The 22,022-nt window shown below is 44.1% G+C and overlaps 2 protein-coding genes across 5 annotated transcripts in view; both read left to right on the top strand.

The window, feature by feature from the left end:
- ADGRG2 (adhesion G protein-coupled receptor G2) overlaps positions 1-6,432 on the top strand; it is a 123,843-nt gene extending 117,411 nt beyond the window's left edge. For all 4 annotated transcript variants that reach the window (XM_040468272.1, XM_040468271.1, XM_040468275.1 and 1 more), the window contains 3 exons: positions 203-304; positions 1,507-1,659; positions 4,678-6,432. In XM_040468272.1, the coding sequence (XP_040324206.1) occupies positions 203-304; positions 1,507-1,659; positions 4,678-4,856 (434 nt within the window). In that variant the 3' untranslated portion in view covers positions 4,857-6,432. The remainder of the gene's footprint in view (positions 1-202; positions 305-1,506; positions 1,660-4,677) is intronic.
- Positions 6,433-10,786: 4,354 nt separating this feature from the next.
- The window catches only part of PHKA2 (phosphorylase kinase regulatory subunit alpha 2), a 70,482-nt gene continuing 59,246 nt past the window's right edge, over positions 10,787-22,022 (top strand). The window contains exon 1 of the mRNA XM_040468279.1: positions 10,787-11,235. Within this exon, the coding sequence (XP_040324213.1) occupies positions 11,158-11,235 (78 nt within the window). The 5' untranslated portion in view covers positions 10,787-11,157. The remainder of the gene's footprint in view (positions 11,236-22,022) is intronic.

Genomic DNA, 22,022 nt, shown 5'->3' with positions numbered 1-22,022 from the left:
TTTTTTTTTTTTTTATCTTACAAAGAGTCCCTGCAGGGTGCCTTTCATTAGCAAACTTTTTCAGGACTTTGGACTTTTTTTTTTTTTTATTCACAAAATTTCACTTTGCCTATAGCTGCCAAATATTTTATCTTTTGTGCAAAGGAAGCCCATGATATTCAGGTCTTAGTTTGGAATTACGTGACTTTTTTTTCCTCCGTAGGATTTTTCATATTCATCTTTTACTGTGTAGCGAAAGAGAACGTCAGAAAGCAATGGAGGCGGTATCTTTGTTGTGGAAAGTTACGGCTGGCTGAAAATTCTGGTAAAGATTTACCTTTTTCTCCTCTTAAATCCTGAGGAAAAGACAGAAGTTAAGATCTAAAGCAATCAATGCCAAAAGGCCGTCTGATCTAGAAATCAGTGAACAGATCCCAATTGTGAATGTTAGGGAATAAAATCTAGTGAATTAAAAAATAATTATTCCCGTCTGGGAACTGGGAGCTTCATGAGCAATAGAATGAATGGGCTTGTTGCTTCTTACATGAAACAAGAGTGAAATTTTTAGAATTTCCTTTTGAGCTCAGTTTTTCCATTTACACAAAGTGAGTTTTGATATTTGCTTTCAGAACTTGTTAAGTCTTAACTCAACCTGGGGGGTTGGGAGATGGGTTAAATAGGTGGTGGGATTAAGGAGGGCACTTGTGAGAAGCACCGGGTAATGTATCGAAGTGTTGAATCACTCTATTGTACACCTGAAACTAACATTACATACGCTATTAACTAACTGGAAATTAAATAAGAACATTCTAAAAATTCTATGGTTCTTTAATAAAGCATATTATTTTCTTATAAAAAAAGTCTTGGCTCAACCTTTTTACCACAGGTCCCAGTGGTCAGTTGCTTCATTTGTTAGCAGGCAAGTCTTTGTATACAAGCTTTAGCATACCTTTGGTTATTTTGAAGTTATTTTCAGGTACGCCCTGCTGAATTGTAGAGCACATTGCTCATTTGCAAGAAAATAAGAAAAATGAAGTACTGTTTGAAAAAATGAATTCCTTTTACACGAATACCACCCATGAACACAACCTTTGCAATATTGCAAAGATCTGGTGGCATGAGATCTGTACTCGGAAAATGGCGGTACAGTTGGTGCGGTTCTTCTAAAACGTTGAAGAGCCATCAGTCATCACAACACAGTTGTCTTGTGTTCTTGTTAAGATAGTCCTGGGCTCCCAACTACTACCTAATTCAGGGGATATTTACAGACACAATCAAATCAGTGTGGACTTCAGTCCAAGAGAATATAGCTTACTTCTAACCAGGAAGTCATTTAAAGCACAGATGTATATAGTCTTCAATGGAAATACATTTTATCACACCACCTTGTGAAATGTGTGAGTTCTTTGCAAGAAATGGAAGCGAGATCAGTTGCTAGATAGAACAGGTTATACTGCGATGATCTGTCTCTTGCATTTGAGCTTCAGCGTTCCATCTGGCTTTTCTGAAATGCTTATTCTGTTATAGACTGGAGTAAAACTGCTACTAATGGTTTAAAGAAGCAGACCGTAAACCAAGGAGTGTCCAGCTCTTCAAATTCCTTACAGTCAAACAGTAACTCCACACACTCCACCACGCTGCTGGTGAATAGCGATTGCTCGGGACTTGTGAGCGGGAATGGTACGTATGTCTCAATATAGTATGTCTCAAGCTAGTGTTGGTTTTTATTAAAGTAGTTTTATCCTTTAATGACATTTTTGCTCAGCTAAGAGAAAAATTACATAGGACTAGTGGATCACAATGCGGTTCCGTTATAGAAGAGAAGGTTTATTCATCCAGACTTACTCATTTTAGAGCAAATACCAAAACCTTTACTTTTTTAGGATTTAGTTTTTCATGATGGGACTTGATGACGATCTAAACATTTTTTAATGTTTACTTTTTGAGAGAGAGAAAGAGAGCATGAGCGGGAGAGGGACAGAGAGAGAGGAGACACAGAGTCCGAAGAAGGCTCCAGGCTCTGAGCTGTCCGCACAGAGCCCGACGCGGGGCTCGAACCCACAAGCCGTGAGATCGTGACCTGAGCCGAAGTGGGACGCTTAACCGACTGAGCCACCCAGGCGCCCCAGCCTTCATTCATCATTTTAAGACATTAGTTATTTTTATGACGAATTCAAATAAGTTTGTGAGAAGGTTTATATACCACATGGTTTTCCAACCCTCCAAAAATGGGAGGTCCTGCTTGTTTATATAGAATTCAAAAATACAATAGAGTGCCTCTAAATCGAGGTTTCTCCACCTTGGAGCAATTGGCATTTGGAGCTAGATAACTGTTGTGGGGGGGGGGGCTGTCCTGTATAATTGGGAGTGTTTAGCAACATGTTAGTTTCCACCCACCAGATACAAGTAGCACCTACCCACTCACCCCCCAGTTTTGACAACCAAAAATGCCTTCAGACATTATGAAATGTCCCCAGAGGGGTAAAAATCATGCACCCCCCTTCACTGAGAACCATTGCTGTAGAAGATGGGAAACAGTTACCACATGGCCTTAGCTCTGCTACCAGGGTAAGAGCTCTGGCTTCTGTGCCAAATGGCTGTATCAGGAATGACTCGATACAGGTAAACAGAGTACAGGCAGTAGCTTCAGGGCTGGTTAATAAGTTGTTAGCATGAGAAAGCAAGTTCAAAGCAGAGAAATCGGAGGTATGAGGTAAGCCATCATGACTCCTCAGAATCACAACATATCAGTAGAGCCTATTAGCTTGGACCAAAATGTTTGGAGGTCTTAAAGCCAGATTTTTCCATATTCTAGAAACAACTCAGAGATGAAGCCTCATTTGCCTAGCTTGTGTTGCCATCCATCCTTTGGGGAGTCAGATTTGACTGAAGCAACACATTTTGCACAGCTGTTTTTGATGGCTGCCAGTGAGGGTGGGGGTACATTTTGGGCCACCAGAATGGCCAAGTGGTTTTTTTTTTTTTTATGTTTGTTTATTTTTGAGAGAGAGAGAGGGAGGGAGGAAGGGAGGGAGCAGGGAAAGGGCAGAGAGAGAGGGAGACACAGAATCTGAAGGAGGCTCCAGGCTCTGAGCCGTCAGCACAGAGCCCGACGTGGGGCTCGAACCCACCAACTGAGATCACTACCTGAGCCGAAGCGGGACACTTAACCAACTGAGCCACCCAGGCGCCCCTAGAACAGCCAGGTTTTTAATACCACGTGACATGCTCATCCGATAGACCTCCCTGACTCCTTGGGCTACACACCAGGATCTGGGATGGATGAGGGATGGGACAGGCAATTTGAAAAAAGAAGCTGGAAGGTTAATGGTTTCTTCAACCAGGTGAAATTGTGCCTGCACCAGATGTCCTCAGACCAAAATGCCTAGGTCAGGATAGCTGCCTCAGACAGTCACATGCCCTAGTTGAGCTTATCTATCACCCTGTTGGTGTGTGACACGTTTAGTTCTGCTCTACGGGCTTGGTGCCAGCAGCCGTGTTGTTAGGTACGTGGGGCCACAAGCTCACAGTTTGAAAGAAACATCACATGTTGACTCCATCAATTCTGAGCTGTATAACCTTGTGCCAAGCACTTGACTTCTGAAACCGTTGTTTCATCGTCTGTGAAATGGGGATGATAATCGCACTCAACCTGCAGTGTAACGAGATAATACTTACAAAGTTCTCGGCACTCTTACCGTTATTACTACAATTATGGCCTGAACTAAAAAAATGGGCTTATTATTAAGCTTTCTACATTGTCTCCTAATAGTAGAATGGTCACACACAGTTTGGGGCCTGCTTGCGGTACGGGAGGCCCAGGTCCAAACTTCGATGTCTCTAGAATGCCCAGCTACACCCTGGCCTAGACTCTGAGGTTGTCATTGGTAGTTTCCTCTTGGGAATCAGTCCTGTCCTGATGTAGTCAGAGGGGCTGGTTTGGTCTATGAGAGATGATTTTTTTTCTTGGCCATAACTGTTTTTGCTCTGGGTTTCTCTGGTACAAGGTTTTATTTCATAGGAATCTTAAGGAACTAGGAACCTTGTCAGAGGACCTATGGGGATCTCTGTTAACCTTTACCTTTTGGGGGAGACCAGAATATCACAGGTTATACTATACATATGCTCGATATGCAATCAATACACTACACATAGGATCGATAATGATCAACCAGAGTTAGGAAATGGGCCCTTTCAAATCACATATATTGCTTTGCTTCATTTTCGACCGTTTCATTAAAAAAAAAAAATGCCACAGAGAACTGGCTTCTGACTTATTCCCCAGTTTGTTTTGCTTACTTTCAGTGGCCTTAGGGAAGGAATGCAAAGTAAAAAACAAATATATTGTTTAAAAAACCATTCTACACGTGCCTACTTCAGAATAAAGTGATGCTTAAGTTTATTTATTTTTTTTTTTAATTTTTTTTTTCAACGTTTATTTATTTTTGGGACAGAGAGAGACAGAGCATGAACGGGGGAGGGGCAGAGAGAGAGGGAGACACAGAATCGGAAACAGGCTCCAGGCTCTGAGCCATCAGCCCAGAGCCCGACGCGGGGCTCGAACTCACGGACTATGAGATCGTGACCTGGCTGAAGTCGGACGCTTAACCGACTGCGCCACCCAGGCGCCCCTTAAGTTTATTTTTAATTGCTTTCTGTGGATACTCCATGACACCAATTTTGTTTTTCCTTATATAGGGAATGCGTCTTCAGAGAAGAACGGGGTTTCTTTCAGTGTTCAGAACGGAGATGTGTGCCTTCATGATTTCACTGGAAAGCAGCACATGTTTAACGAGAAAGAAGATCCGTGCAATGGGAAAAGCCGTATCGCTCTCAGAAGGACTTCAAAGCGGGGAAGCTTACACTTTATTGAGTAAATGTGATTCCTTTTTCTAAAATCAAAGCATGATGCTTGACAGTGTGAAATGTCCAATTTTATCTTTTACACAATGTGAGATGTATGAAAATCAACTGATTTTATACTCGGCAACCTCTGGAGGAGCATTTGCTAATTGAAGGGCGATGGTTATTGGAAGAGGAAGCCAAGAGGTTTTAGACATGGTTTTTAGACATTTGCAGTTTGTTTTTTTATCCTTCCTTTTAAGAGGAGATTAGGTTTAAACAACATAGTAAGAGTAAGAAAGACTTCTTGAAAATCAAAGTAGTTCATTTCCAGCCAGTTTAGAGGCGAAGTCATCTTTGATAACGTCCCAGAAAGCAACTGTTGACTTCAGCCTGTTGGTGAGTTGAGTTGTGCATGCATTTGTTGTAAATAAGCTAAATTCTAGTGACCCACATGTCAGATATCTTCCACGTCTTTTGTATTTATTTTCTACCGTGTAAATGTATTTCTTTGTAGAATCGTGGTTGTGTTCTTGTGTCTAATGTGATAATTCAGAAAATCCTTGATGGTTCAGTGAATTCTAAATCTCCTTTTGGAGATTATATGGGATGTGAAATACAGAAGCCTCACTGAAATCAAGAAATTAATGATGCCAGCCAGACTGGACAAAATGTAAGCAGACAGTGCCACAATTAGCTCATATAGTGCCTTTGAGCGAGTTGGAAAAAGGTGCCCCCACTGGGCAGACACAGCCCCAAGGGCTCATGGCTTGGCATACTGAGTGGGGGCCATGCTTTAGCCTCACTCATCCTCTTGGGTGCACCCTTGTGCAGGGTACCATCTGTACACCCACATGCGGCACCCAATACCAACACCCGTCTCCTGACCTCATGCCTAATCACCAGATTAGGGAATCTGCACCAAGACGTTTAGCTTAGCACCTTGGCCACAGAGAGGGATGGAACTGTAATCTAGACCATCTGTCAGGAAAATTGTGAATGTGGAAGAGATACATACACTGCCACTTCTCAAATCCCCAGAGCCTTTCAGAAAAGGGGAGTAGAGTAGGATTACTTTTTAAGGGAGGTGCGTATGGGGGAAAATAATCATATTGCTGCTCTTTAAAAGGCAACTGCGTAGTACTTTGTTAATTGTCATGATTGCTACGCTCTGGCCCAGCCAGAGCTAGGATTATTTTTTAAAAGGTGTGAAGTCTTGAAGAATGTATAGTGACAAGGGGGAGCAGCTATTGGGAACACGACCTGTCCTTCAATGCTCTTGTTTCCATACGTATCAAAGCCTGATTGTTTCTAGTTATAGAGGGTTTATCTTGCTTCCCACCTACAGCTGTTTGAGCAATGTCTCGAGTAGGTCCTTATTAGGAACATTGCAAAACCCTTTAGTTAGGCCTTTCACGAAGGTTCCCTTGCATATAGTTCAAGTGAATGTTGTATTCCAGGTTAACCACAGTAATAATGTAATACACTTCTGTGAGTGCTGATTTGCCTTTGCAATATTTCTTCTCTGATTTATTTAATTGTCTTGTATTTATGTTAAAATCGACAAAACTGTTAAAATCGCCAAAATAAATTTGTAGCTAAGTCCTTTGAGTTTGAAAGCTTTCACAAAGAGAAGGCGTTTGCAGTCTCTTTCCCTGGCAGCGTGGCGTGTAAGTGGCCTGACTGAGATGTACGTGACAGTAACATCTCCTGGCAAATAGCAGACACACAGTCACCGCGGGGTTAGAGCAAGGGTCTCCCTCACAAGATCGGTTTCTGAGGTCGCCTTTTCATTTTCCTCTTGATCTCTTTCAAGATTCCCTCTTTAACAAATGTTGTCCCCTCCATGTCTCTGCTTCCTCAGCATTCAGCAGTAGGATTTCGAGAAGGTGAGGACAGGATTAGGGGTTTCTGGGGAACTGATTAGCATGTGGGAGCCACCAATGGGGGAAACTGGCCTCGATTCCACAAGAGGTCTTAGAGCAGCCTCTCCTATGATGCCCAGCTGCCCCAAAGATGTTGAGGATTCCACTGATGAGGAAGGTGGTGAGCTACTCTAGATCTGGGCGTGAGAGCTCAGAAACCAAATCTCCTGCACATCTCCTGCACATGATGTGATCAAAGCATACACCAAAGAATGCACAATTCCAACATTCTTTAGATCCTGTCCATCTCCCCCTCATTTTTCCTGCTGTGTTTTGTGTCTGGACCGTGGGCCTTAAGCCAGATTCTCTTGTCTACTTTTTTACTTCACATGGATAAGGGGCAGGACGGAGCGAATGTTCCTGAGAAGCATCCTCCTTGGAGTTTAAAATTGGCGTCACAGTCTGAGATTCCATCGAAAGGGAGAGAAGTGCCAGTGTGAGGAGGCGAGGAGTGTCGCAGCACTGACCATAATTTGAAGAATCTCCTCAGAACATTTGAGAAGTGTTTTTCCCCAAAACACACTGCAGTCATTAATCCCACAAAGTAACTCTTCACTTCAGCGAGCTCTTAGCAAAAGCTGAAGGCTGTTCATGACTTTTCATGACTGCTCTTAGCAAAAATGGTGACATGGCTTCATTTGGGATACTAGGTTGTATCTAATGAGGTTGCCTAGAAAGCAGGTTGGTTTGAAGGCCATTTGGACAAAGGACTGCTTCACTGAATGAACAAGTTACCGATTGGACTGGTGTGTTGCCATTTTTTCTCCATGACAGCATTTTAAGGACTGTTCAATATGTCTCTGCCTCAGCTCCACGCTGATGTAGTTGGAGTCTGAAGGAGAGGAAAAAGGAAAGACTGGGTGAATATAAAAACATAATCTTGAATGGGCAGAATTCTTGTCAGTAGATTCTTTTTTCCTTTTCTGTAGGTAAAGCATTAACAACTTGGGCCAGACAAAAATTGAATACATTCTTTCAGAATATATTCTTCTAAATATATCTATATATTCGTCACCGAGAAGAATCTTACAGTCCCCGGTGTTTCTCCTCTTTACCTCTTAGTCTCAAACTAGCTACAGGACCCTGGAATAGAGACAAATTGTACATTCTTTAAAATATTCCAATGAAAATGACCTCCAGTCAACAAAAATTTAACTGCCAAAAAAATAATGAAATTTGGCAAATTGGCTATTTTAAGCAAATTGATTTAGAATGAACCCTCTCCCCTGTGTCAAAGATGGAGTGCTTTTTCTTTAGACCCAAAAACTTGAGCCTTCAAAAAGAAACATTGGACGATTTCTCCCTTGGATGCTGACATGGGGCCCAATGGGAACTTCATTGGCCTCAGCCCCCATGGCAGGACAATGGGGCAGATGCTCTGGATGGGGTCTGAGAAGTTAAATGGGGTGCTACCCGAGTCCGGTTTGGGGCTTTCATGTTTACGAAGATCATGCATCAGCTTCAGAAACAACAACATACCCCATCACGTTCCATATCTGATTCTTGACCAATATTTGAGAAATGACGTGGAGACAGGTTTCTGTTGGATCACAGCCAGAGAAAAGCTTTGTGGATATGGAAACCAATATATGGAGGTTTTGTATCTTAGGGACATAGGATACTAAGATGTGAGTCTTATTTTGAGTCTGATTTTTATGTAGCACAGTTTATGGCCCAAAATTTGCATAGAAATTTACAAGGTAAACAGTTGTAGCCTTCCTTCTTGGTTTTATCACTGGATTTCAAGCTTATTGAAAAATATAGCTTAGGGGCGCCTGGGTGGCTCAGTCGGTTAAGCGGCCGACTTCGGCTCAGGCCGTGATCTCGCGGTCCGTGAGTTCAAGCCCCGCGTCGGGCTCTGTGCTGACAGCTCAGAGCCTGGAGCCTGCTTCAGATTCTGTGTCTCCCTCTCTCTGACCCTCCCCTGTTCATGCTCTGTCTCTCCCTGTCTCAAAAATAAATAAAACGTTAAAAATTTTTTAAAAAAGAAAAATATAGCTTATATGATAATATGCACTAAAGTACAGACCAAAGCTTAAGCATAAAGACTAGCTATACACCAAAAGGGGTATATGTGTGCATAGAAGAATTTACTAAGAATGAGATAAACTAAAAATGTTTCCATACTGGATGGAAATGCCAGATAATGAGCAAAGGTTATCAGTTATTTCCCCCCATGGCTGCAAAATGGACTCTTGAAGAAGCATTCAGTATGAACAAAAACAGTAATGAAGCAAGGATCCCAGCTTTTTGATTCAAAATATGAGTTCTAGTAAGAGTACATATTCCAAAAGAGATTGAATGGTGATAACATAATGTCTCATTTCACCCCTAGACCATAGCAAATTCTGCATGGAGGCAGATCACATGGGTTGCTGCATACTTTAAGAGCCAATAGGAAGAAAAAAGTATGTGAGATGATGAGGGGTTTGGTGCTTTAGTTGAGTGACATAGATTTATGGTATGGAATTTCTAAAGTGAACTCAGTTAAGGGGACCCAGTTAGCAGGACGGATTTTCTTTCATTCATTCAACACTGAGCCACACTACATGCTCAACACTGTTCCAGACATGGCAGGAGATATCAAAGACTATTTCAATGAGTAACTTACAATCATTAGAAAAGCATGCTTCATATGAAAACTAACAATATGAGGCAGTACATTGTCAAATGATGGATGAAAACAACTATGACGACTCATGAAGTACTTTTCTATGAGCCAGGCATGGTGCTAAATGCTTTATATCCATCCTCTTGATGTTGGCCACCCTAGGAGGTAGGTGCTATTATCCCCATTTTACGGAAGGGAATGTTGAGTTTCAAACAGCTTCAATGGCAGACAAGCTCACACTTGTAAATGGCACAACCCGTAATTTGAATTTAATTTGAACTGACTCCAAAACCTAAGTTCTTACAAAGAAATTGTTGTGGGAATTCAGAGAATGGGGAGGGCTTATTATAGGAGGGGGAACTGAGTTGGCCCTTAAAGGATAGGCTTCAGTAAATAGGTGAGGAGGAGGAAAAGGAGGAGGAAGAATGGCCTACTAGGTCAAGCATATAGTAAATGCATGGAGACTAGCAGAAGACTTGTGAAAATTCCATTAGCCGAGCTGTCCCGTGGAACAGATGCTGTTGGAAAATGAACACTGGGTCAAAGCCTGTGAACTGTAGGTTATTAGTCGCCCCGGAAAACTGTGATGCCAATTTCAAATTGTAGGCCTGTAGGAGGTGGACAGCAGGCCTGACTTCAAGAGCAGTGACCAGGGGCGGCGCTACAGAAGCCGGAGTGGGGGGGGGTGCAGCCGCGGAACTGTGCCCCGACATCCCCTTTTTCCTTCCCCGAGGGGCCCCCGCTACTCTGCTTCTGCAGGGAGGTGGGGACGCGGCCAGGTACACAGTTGTGATCCTGGCCCGCGGTCCGGCGCTCAGGCGGCCGCGGTGGGCGGGCCTACTTCTCCCGCCTCCGATGAGGTTGGCGGCTCATCCCCGGCTCTCATCCCCGACACTCGGAGGGTTCCGCTCCGCTGAGGGGCGGGGCTGGAAGGCGGGCTCACCGACGCGCTGGTGAGCTCATCCCAGGGAGGGGCGGGGCCACAAGTGGACGGTTTTAGGGGCGTTCGGGGGCCCCCGGCAAAGCGGTCCGCTTACCTTGCTCCTCAAGCCCAGGTCCGCGGGTTCCGCTCCGCGGCGGGGGCGGAGCTGGAGGCGGGTCCAGGGGTGGGGCGTGGGGCGGGTCCAGGGGTGGGGCGTGGGGCGGGCCCAGGGCGTCCAGGTGGTCTCCGCGGAAGGGCCTGTTTCTCCAGTTTCCTCGGGGCTCGGCGGTTGGCGGCCGGAGGGGAGGTAAGGGGCTCAGGGAGGCAACCGAGTTCCCGCCCGGAGCCAGGTTCTCCGCTGCTCCCGTGAGCCACCCCATTTTCTTTCCCCCTCGAGCCGCGACTCGGAAGGTTGCGTTCCGCGGCGGGGGCGGGGCGGCAAGTGTGCTGCGGCAGGCGGGTTGGGTAGGGTTGGCGGCCCGCCCCGGGGCCTCTTCAAGACCTCTGGAAGGCAGAAAAGGCTCGACGGGGTCGTTGTCGTCTCACGTCCAGAGCCCAGTTCCCCGCGTCTCCCGTGTGGCAGCCCGGGACCCGCGGGCGTCGGGCGTGTGGCGGGCCTGGTCAAGGCGGGACCGCTTTAGCGCCAGCCCCCATCACCGCCCCCACGCCTTCCAGAAGAGTGAAACTCTGGTTGGCTTGCTTTCCAAGCCTACTTTGCTTCTTCCATTTTAAAAAGTCTCGACCTCCCACCGCCAGGCTCCATCCCGAGAACAACGAGGCTGTGAGTGTTTGGGAACCAGGCCCAGTCGGCGGCCTCAGTCCGGGCGTCCCACCTCTGCACAACCCGTCGGGCGCCGGGGCTCGGGCAGCACGCGGAGATGAGGAGCAGGAGCAATTCCGGAGTCCGCTTGGATGGATACGCGCGGCTGGTACAGCAAACCATCCTGTGCTACCAGGTAAGGAAGGACCACCCCAAGCTGCCCTCTTCGTGGCACTTACTCTCCTACCCAATCCCCTCCCGCGTCCTGAGACTTTGCAGTTAAGAGGTTTTTCTCTTCAAATCCAGAGCTTGCTGGCCAGTGATTACCCTCACCCCCATTCCACCCCATCCTCTTTCAGGGGACCGAAGTGCTGTGTGGCCACTCTTCACAGATTCTTTGACCCCTGTTTGGGATCGAAGACAGAGCCCCCCCCCACCCCCCGACCCCGTGCCCTGGACACAAAAATGCGTCTTTTTGCATTGACTGTCCATTTTGGGGGGTGAGAGAGGGGGTGTGTTGGACAGAGCACACTGAATAAGGATGGGGAACTCGGACTGCCAGGGCAGTAGACAGGAGCGAAGAACCTCCTGAGGTTTGCATCCGGCCTCAAGAGAGTGGGGCGACTGCTGCTGCTCCTTGAGTCACTTTGTTAGAGACCCACCTGGGAGGACCTCAGGGGTTACTCTGGTTGATATTTTACAGGTGAGAAAACCACAGGCCAAAAAGGTTACCGTCTGAGCCAAATGCAGGTCTTCTGCTCCCAGCTTTAAGGGGACCTGTGAGGCTGCCCATGTGGTCTGATGTATGAATATGCCTGCTGTTCTGTATTACTGGGCTAAAGTTATATGTGGGCCCATCATGTTAAGACCACTGGACTATTTTTATTCCTAGTGAGGCCAGCAGCTATGTCCCTTGCCCTCAATCAGCAGCAACTATTTATAGGACCTCCATGTCTGAGAAGGAAGTGGCATTCCATGAGTAGAGGCTCAGGCTATAAGTCGGAGCTGTAATCATTCCCAAGCCACTGACCATTTTCCCTTCTTAACCAATTTCTCAGTCTCATTTCTTCATTCAGGAAATATTTATTGTGTACCTATTATATGCAAGGCACTCTGTCAAGTGCTGGACTTACGAAAAGAATAAATCCTCGTAGTATGATGCGATCTGTGCATAAGGTGTAGGTCCAGACTCCTTTGTCTGAGATCCTTGGGGCCAGATGTTTGCAAGTCAGAAATGTTTGGATTTTGGAAAGGTAATATACACATATAGTCTTTAATAACTGCAATGGGAAGCATCCCTTGGACCCATTTTTCTCACACCCGAATGTGAATATTCGCACTGAGTAGGAAAAATAAAGACTTAAATAGTTTCACATCAGTTCAGGTCACCTTTTGCCACCAAGCTTGCTACAAACTTTGGAAAAGACTTTAAATTTTCAGAGCTTATTGGCTTTAGAAATTGCACACGGATTGTGGTCCTTATTTGGGGGAGGTTAGCCCAGTTTGGGGACCAGGGGTGGAGTCCTGGAAGAGATGATGTTCAAATTGAGAATTGAACAAGGAATAGGCGGGCAAAGGGTGGTTACTTTTTGCCTTCCCATTTGGAATATATTATAATTACATCGGCAGATTGTTTTAAAATTCAAATTGAAACGTTTTTCCCTTCATTACTGTCATGGAAGGGGCTATAAGGAGAAGCGATGAAGCCTGGTTTGTGTGTCACACCCGTGTTTGTGTCCCCGGCTCTGCCTTGAATGATGTGTTAGCTTTTACTCAACATCTCTTAAGTCCACGCCCACATCTATAAAATGGGAACGGTAACACCTACCTTCATTGAGGTACTGTGAAGAAAATTCGGGTCTAGTATGTTGCCTGGTGCCCAGTAGGCCAACAGTAAATAGTGCTATTGGTGGTATTATGACTTTGACATAGGCCACACATACCTGGGCCACACATCGTCACCTCACCACCCTGGGCCATAATACTCCCTTTCTTGAAGGCCCTGATACAACTACTAACTGCTTTCTAGTCCGTGAACGTGATTATGTGTCCCCATTGATGCAGTGAGATCCTTAAGCACAGAGGCCTCATCAGTTTTGTACGTTTTGAGTTAAGCAGTGTTCCAAGCTCATGAAAGGAACCATTCAATCCTTGTTGATAAAATACTTCCTGCGGGCTCTGACCCAGCCATTGATCCAGGCTTGCCTTCTCTCAGGAGCAAAAGAACTGCCTTACTAGAGCAAACGTGCAGCGTTGGACTTTCCTCTCCAACGTTTTAATGATTAAAAGAAAGTTATCTTAGCCTTTAGTTGTATTTATTTGGGGGGTAGTTGGTGAAAAGCTCTCAGATTTGCCCTCTGTACTCTTGCGGCTGACCAGAATCCTCCGCGTACTATCCTGCTCGGAAATGCCAGGAGTCTGCATTCACAGAATCACGCTCCTTACCACCCCCCACCCCGCCCCCAACCCATCCAGCCCCAACAGCTGGGCTTCACAGTTGTAGACCCTTAACCCATTTAGCGTTTCATCCTCTTTCTGAGTGATCTTCGGTCACCTAAGCACTCTAAAAATGAATGGGCAATTTTATGCATATGTTGCCATACTAAAAAAATGAATGAGCTGGACTAATGGTTTCTAAATTGATGCTGTATCTCCCCATCTCCTGTAGATGTATGGAGATGTTATGAGGTGTTTTTCATTGAATTCTGTTTTCTGTTTTGCTTTCTAAATTGATTTCACTTGTTAGGAATCATTTAGTGTTAAACATGTTAAACATTCTTTTGTTAGAGGCAATAGCGCGTCAACTCATTCCTTTTCCTGTATCTGTGAAAGAGAACAACTTTTTCCATTAGTCATTTGCCACATACATGTGCTACTAAATATTACTCAAATTTTTAAGGCAAAGAAGAGCTATGTTTATAAAAGGGTTCTTTTGCAGATATGATTTCATATACACAGAGAGTATAAATATACACCCCAGGAAGTATCTTCAAGTAATCATTGACTTAAAAAAAAAATTCTCAGATTTATTTTGGTCCAGATAAACATTAAATGTACATTTCTTGGGGCGCCTGGGTGGCGCAGTCGGTTAAGCGTCCGACTTCAGCCAGGTCACGATCTCGCGGTCCGGGAGTTCGAGCCCCGCGTCGGGCTCTGGGCTGATGGCTCAGAGCCTGGAGCCTGTTTCCGATTCTGTGTCTCCCTCTCTCTCTGCCCCTCCCCCGTTCATGCTCTGTCTCTCTCTGTCCCAAAAAAAATAAATAAACGTTGAAAAAAAAATTAAAAAAAAAAAATAAATGTACATTTCTTGAATATAAGTTCTGTTTGAAGGCTCATAAAAGTGTTAAGCACAAAGTAGTGATAAGAGAATATGGATTAGAAAGAAAAAGTGATCGAGGCAGTGACCGTAACTGCAGATTATTATAAAAAGTATATAATTAAGAAATAAGAACAGTAACTGAGTATTATTTATTTAGGGGCAATGGAATTTAAAATGAAAAGAGTGGGATAACCAAAACATGGAGTAGGGAACAAATAGTAATAATAATAGTAAAGTCTAGTTTGGGGAGGTTTAAAAAAGATAGAATTAAATACTGTGAAATAACATAGCAGAGCAATGGGAAGTAGGTTAAAGCATTCTTAGGCCTTTATCACATTAAGGAGAGAGGTATTATATATTTACTTTTTAACTTCTTTTAATGTTTATTTATTTTTGAGAGAGAGAGAGACAGAGCCTGAGTGGGGGAGGGGCAGAGAGAGAGAGGGAGACACAGAATACCAAGCAGGCTCCAGGCTCTGAGCTGTCAGCACAGAGCCTGACGCGGGGCTTGAACTCATGGACTGCGAGATCATGACCTGAGCCAAAGTCGGGTGCTCAACCGACTGAGCCACCCAGGTGCCCCAGAATTTGACTTTTATTCTAAGAAGTGAAGCCATGAGCAGGTTTTGAGCAGATGAGTGACATCTGAATAATGTTTGAAAAGAATCCCGCTATCACCTGCATAGAATATTGTCTGTAAGAGGTCACAAAGCAGAGCAGAGTGACCAATTGAGAAGCTGCTGCAGCTGGACCACAGTGGCCTAGACAAGGGTGGTTGCAGTGGAGACCACTGGAAGTGGTGGCGTTTGGGGGAAATTTTGTAGAGGCAACAGGATTTACTGGTGGATTGGGTGTAAGGTGTGTAGAAGAAAGAAGTCAAGAATGACTCCAAGGTTAATGGCTTGAGCAACTGGTAGGATGGAATTGCCATTTACTGAGTTGGGAAAGATTGTGGAAGAACAAACTTGGGGAGGAAGATAAGGAGTTTTTATTAAGTCTGAGGTGCCCATTAGGCATCCAAGTAGACATAGCAAGTAGGCAATTGAATATATGAATCTAGAAGTAGGGGAGAGGTCTGGGCTGGAGATAAAAATCTGGGAGTTATATTGGTTTATATGTGGTGTTTAAAAGGTCCATGAGGCTGGATGAGATTACAGGAGTGAGTGTAGACAGAGAAGAGATGATGTTCAAAGAGGAGCTTTACAGAGGTGGAAAGATGCAGAAGATGACCAAATGCCAAGGAAGACTGAGAAGAGGCAGAGTGAAAATCACTGGAGCAAAGGCCTTGAACGAGTGAGAGGGGTGGAGTGTAGCACACACGTGGTAGGTGACCTTAAAGAGGAGCACAGATTGTTTATTCATCAAAACAAGAAGGAAGGCAGGGTACATGGGCACCATGTTCTCTTTTATTGTTTCTACATTCTCATTGAAACATAAGGCATGGTCATCAGCCAAGAGTACAGATGGGGAGGAGTTATTGGAGGATTGAAGAGAGAGGAGCAGGTATAAAATAGTCCTTCCTTCTCAAGGAAATCAGGGATTTTTAATAGGATTGTTGGACAGCACTGGAGGGTCATTAATTTCCAGTGGAAATTATGGCTGTGTTTTTCTCCAGCCACATTCAGCTGCTCAGGTGCACCCCCAGAGTAGGCAAAGAGTCAGATTTAACAAGAGGTGGGGCTTTGCCCAGTGAATACAATGGAGTGAGAGGGGTGGGTGCAAAGGATTAACGGAGAACTCCTATCTTAAACTGTTTCAGGTAAAAGATAAAGAGGGATAATTCTTAACTCCTCCTATGTGGCCAATATCCCAAGATACCATAGGCAAACAAGACATAATGAGAAATAATATTTAGGGAGGAAATTCCCTTATAAATATTGATGTGAAATACAAAGTGAAATACTCAATAAAATAAATCCAGCAGTGTATTTAAAAATGTATCACAGGGGCTCCTGGGTGGCTCAGTTGGTTAAGCGTCTGACTTCAGCTCAGGTCTTGATCTCATGGTTCGTGAGTTCCAGCTCCATGTCAGGCTCTCTCCTGGGGCTTTCTGCTGTCAACGCATAATCTGCTTCAGATCCTCTGTCCCCCTCCTCTCTTTGCCCCTCCCCTGCTTGTGCTTGTTCTCTCAAAAAAAATAAACATTAAAAAAAAAACCAATAATTTGTTTAAAAAAATGCATCACAATCAAGTTGAGTTTACCCAGGAATACAAAGAAATTTACTATAAGAAAATCTAATGCATTTTGCCACATTATCAAATTAGAGAAAATAGTGTGATCATCTCAGTAAGTGTAGAAAAACCTTTGATAAAATTCAGCATCTGAAATGATTTATTACAAACACCTCTTAGCAAACTAGGCATGCCAGAGAATTGTATTATCCTGATAAAGGATAATTGTTTAAAAAAATCTGCAAACATGACTAATGTATTGGCACAAGATTAGAAACAATATCTTTAAAGTCAAGGACATCAAGGATCGCCACTATCGTTCCTTCTATTCAGCACTGTAATTGTGACCCACATAACAGAGATGAAAAACAAATGAGCAGGATAGAGATGATATTTGCAGATATAAATGCCATAGGAAACCCAAAACTACTGTAACTAGAATTCTCGATTTTTAGAGTAAGTTTTGGGGTGATTAATAAATAATGAATACAGAAGCTTAATCCTAAAAGAGTCTTTAGGGAACCAGCCACTTATAGTTGATTGATTTACGTTTCAATTTTTACTTGAGACCTTGTTTCAATTTGATTAGATAGCAGTTGACATTATTGTTTGGCTTCTGTGTTTGTAAATATTCTCCTTTCATTACTTCTCTTAACACCAAAGAGAAGTTCCAAAATAACCAAAAAATATTTTAAGTCCAAGTGTCCTATTTCCCTTTAATTAAGTTGATTCTCATTTATAGTAATTTTATATATTTTATTTTCGTGATTGTATTCTATAATATAAATAGGCAGTTCACAGAAGAGGAAACTAATAAATATGTGAAATGATGGCTCAACCTCGCTAGTATCTCGAACTCTAACAGATCAAGACAATACACACTGACAGATTGGCAGCAGTTTGGAAGAATAATTCTAAGTGTTGACAAGGTTATAGAGAAGGGGCAATTGTCATTCGCTACTCATGGGAAGAGGCACTAGTTAAGATAGACCGAACAAAGCCCAAAATTTCATTGAATAAACACAGAAGTTTATTTCTCACTCATGTAACAGCCCAGTGTGGGTCCAGGTCAGGAGCGGTGTCATCTAGAGACCTGGGCTACCAGTGGCTCTGCCAGCTTCAGTGTGCAGCTCTGAAGGTCACCCTGAATGTCGACCTCCAGCTGGTGGATCAGGAAAGAGTTCGGAAGATTGTTCATGGGAGAGTTTTACGGTCAAGGCATGGAAGTTGCGTACTTCACTTTCACTCAGGTTCCTTTGGCTAGAGCCCAAACACATGGTCGCATCGAACTACAGGGGAGGATGGGAAATGCAGTATAGCTGAAGGCCTAAGAAGAAGAGGAAATCCAATTAGTGATTAGCTAGTAGTCTGTGCCTTAGAATGTAAGTTACAGACTGTTAAGTGGTACAGCCACCTTGGAAAACGGTTTGGAGATATTGGTGAAATTGAAGCGATGCATATCACGTGACCCAGGAGGTCCATATGTAGTTATGCATACCAATGATGTGCTCTTACCTGTTACCCAAGGAGACATGTACAAGGACATTTGTTGAGGCATTGTAAGAGGGAAAAATTAGAAACAATCTAAATGTTCATCACTTTGGGAAAGGACGAATAGAGATATCTAGCCACACAATAGCCATACACCATATAGCACTTAAAATGAGTGACCTAGACTTACATGTATCAAATTGGATAGCACTCAGAAATTTAAAGTTGAGTGAAAACAAGTTATAGAAGAATAAGTATAGTCCGCTATTGCGTATGTAGAACTTTAAAAGCATCCCCAATAATATTCTTCCTTGCTTAGGGACACGTACTTACAAGAATTTCTAAAACATGAACAGGAAAAATCCACTCCTGCTTTGAAGTAGTATAGTGGTTCTCAGGAGTGTGGTCCCCAGATCCCTAAGGATCCCCGAGCCCTTTTAGGGCCGATAGATGGCTGTCTGCTCTGTGTGTTGATTGGAGAAAGAAAGTACTGAACGGATGACATCTTTTCCTTCACATAATTCAGTGCCCTGCCTTTTGCCATCTCCTACTTCAACTCTTTTGGGTGCCAGGAGGAGGGCTTTTGCTGTGCTCTTTTCAGGACAGCTTTTAAATACTTTAGTGCCAGATGAAAACATTTGAGTAATTGAATGAAAAAAGCCCTTGAATCTTCCACTTAACAAATAGAGGACTGTAATAATCCATACACGGGAGAGATTTAGAACTGTTTCCGGTTTTGCAGGAATCCAAAAGATCATCTGGTTAGATCAACTGGTTTCCTTTTATAGCTAAAAACTTCAGCCAGGAGAGTTGAGGGGACCTTTTTCAAGGCCATCCTTCTGGTGAGTCGACAGCCCTGCGATGAGAGGAATGGAGAGAAATACTTTAGCTACACCAGATTGCTGTGAACACCAATTAAAAGTTGCATTCTCCTTATTTTTACCTGTTAAAATAGTGAAACTTTCATAGGCCCTTTATTTTTGCCTGTTAAAATAGTGAAACTTTCATAGGCCCTTTCTTTATACTGTGAGGCAGACGTGATATTTATTTCACTCAATTAGTGAAAGTCACAGAGCGAAATAAATATCACGTCTGCCTCACACTGGGTGGAGAGAACATAATTAATGTTCGTAACGTACATGTAGAGTAGTGGTTCTTAATCAGATGAGTTACAGAGCCATTTGGGAGCTTGGTGAAAGCTGAATGTTTTATTGTCTCCTGAGAAAAATGCTCATGAAGAATTTCCAGGAGTCTCATGGACCTCCACCTCCCTGCCCCCCAAAGCCCATCAGTCAACTCCTAGTAGATCCTCTAGTGAGTCCAGATTCGCAGTGACGTGTCGTACTTGGTGCTCTGAACCTGAGCCTAATGGAAGCAAAGTCAGTCTTAGAGCTGCAAATAAATGGCGATGCCCACGACTCTTCTGTGGGGGGGAAACATTACTAGTGTGGTACCCAGCAATCCCTGATACCTTGGACTTCAGGTGTCGGCCAAGAGGATCCCAACAACCCCACTGCGTTTGTACTCCATCACTTCTCACAACTGGCTACGGACTGACATCTCGGTCATCCCCCACTTTACTACAGGGATCGGCGAGAGAGGCAAAGAAATAAAATATCCTAAGACGGTGGTAAAATCATTTGTCCATTTGATGGTAGCCAAGGGGCCCAGACAGTTTCCGTACGTTTCGAAAGTTTTGAGATGGGCAGTGGGATCTGGATTGAAGCTGGAAGAAAACTGGATTGAAGTGGGCGCTTGCAGTACTTGGCTCCTGACCTAGTTTATTTCCCTCGAAGCCATCCTTCAGTCATAGGAGATGGTGCAAGTGCCTGGGCCCGGGGCACCTTGGAGGTGTGTATTATTTGTGAACCCAGAGGGGGAAATCTGCTAAGCAGCAATTTAGAAAAAGACATCAGTTGAAAGGAAAAGTTGCCCACCTGTGATCTCCTTAGGTAAAAGCATGAGGCCTGCTGCATATTAGAGTTTACGTTTTCAGCATTATTCTCTGAATGCCCAAGGTTTACATATCAAATGATACAAAACCTATTTTTTTAAACTGTTAAGTGGTAACACAGCCCGTGGTCTCAATTAGAGATGTAATCTTTTTATTTTTTAGCACTCTATTTTTTAATTTAAGTAAGTTCCACTCCCCGTGTGGGGCTTGAACTCATGACCCCGAAATTAACAGTCACACAGTCTACTTGACTGAGCCAGCTAGGAACCCCAGATGTAATCATTTTAAGACAAAGGCTTTTGGAATTCCCACCCTAAAAAACATCTCAAGTCCAAGGCATTGATTGCCCTTTCCTGTCCCCTTTAATATTTTAAATGGTAGTTGCTAGAATAAAATTTCAGAATGACAAATGCATTTAACCAGTTTTTGGAGTTTTTAATATCAGAATTTTTCACTTTCTGTTTTTTGCTTTCCAACATGGGGTTGGAGTTGGGGGATGATAGTGAATAATCATGTATTTTCAATATTTGTCCTAGTTTCTTCTAGGTATTTCATTTGACTAATCAAATTGTATTTTTCTTCCTTGGAACTGAGCAAGGCAGCGGCATGGTCTTAGCCATTCTTAATCTAAAGGAAAAAGGACTGAGGGCAGAGATTAGCTGGAAGCCTCTGACCTCTGTCTCACAGAGTATAGGAAAAGGGAGCCAGCCGGGAGGCTTCACAGAGGAGCAAGTGTGTGGGGAGGCATTTGGCGTGAGGACATTCCGGGCCCACGGGCTCGGAAGTGTGCGAGTGCGGGCAGGAAACGAATTCCAGCTTGGGAAGGCAGGGGCCAAGGAAGGAGTGTCAGGTGATTGGGCCAGATGTGGGAGGAGGAGGCTGCACCTGATGAGCCTACTTTGTAGGATTGGAGCATTCTGAGCAGGGCAGTGATTGAGATTCTAGTTCTTTCTGCCACCTTCCTTTGTGGAGGATAGATTGGAAGGGACCAGTACTAGAGGCAGGAAGATCAGTAAGGAGCTATTCCAATCTTCTCGTGGGACAGCGGTAGGGGAGGAGGGAATTTATACTCTGCCAATTTTGGTGCATAGACCACATCCATCTCCGTGCCCTCCAGCTAGAAACTGAATTGGACAATGTGAAGTACTGTGGGGCTACCATCAGGCGTATGTATTTTGCTTTAATATTGCCGCAACGTTGGATGTCTTTAACAGCATCAAATAAATGTTTTTATGGTATCTAGTTCACTTTGGCCATTTAAACATTCATGATTGCATTTGTCAGGATTCTATCAGGTGTAAATGACTGAAACCCGCCTCAAACAGCCTTTAAGCACAAAAGAGGATCTCTTGCTCAAATAACTGAAAAGTCCGAGGGATTGTTCTGGATTCAGGCATGGCTGGAATCGGGACCTCAAATGATCAAGTATGTCTCTTAGCATTGCTTGGCCGCCTTTGACTTGGAGTGGACTTTATTCTCTGGCGGGCTCATCCCGCATGGTCTCAGCGGTGCCCGCTTGGCAGCTCCAGGTTGTATCCTTTTAGAGTGGTGGCCTCTGCAAAAAGAAAGCTTTTTTATAGTGGCTCCAGCACAAGTCCTGACGAGAATGGCTCTCAGCTGATCCAGCTTGGGTTGTGTGCTCCTCCATGAACTGTGCCTAGATTGGCCAGGCCTAGGATCCCATGTCCTTCCCTGAAGCTGGGGCTGGGGCCAGGGGGCAGGCAGTGATGGGTCAGCCCCACCAGAATCACACTGAATCAGAGTAGGGGAAATAATAGGCCATTACCAGAAAAAGCAGAACGGGTGCTAGACAGGCAGAGACAACAGTGTTTCCATTAGGGTAGGGATGAAGCGAAGGGCCCAGGGAGACCCATGCTCTCCAATCTGCTTTGAACCCTCTTTTTTATAGAGAGAGAAATCGAGGCCTGGAGAAGTTAAGTAATTTGCCCAAGATCACATAGCAGGTAAGTGTCAGAACAGAAATTTGAACCCAACTGTATCTTATGTAGAGTAGGGCCCATGCCCTTAACCACTACATTATACACTA

Source organism: Herpailurus yagouaroundi, unplaced genomic scaffold, assembly GCF_014898765.1.
Source record: "Herpailurus yagouaroundi ecotype Mexico unplaced genomic scaffold, PumYag 67690, whole genome shotgun sequence".
NCBI classification, from domain to species: Eukaryota; Metazoa; Chordata; class Mammalia; order Carnivora; family Felidae; genus Herpailurus; species Herpailurus yagouaroundi.
Note: the sequence above shows the minus strand (reverse complement) of the source record. Positions and strands in the feature narration are given on the sequence as shown.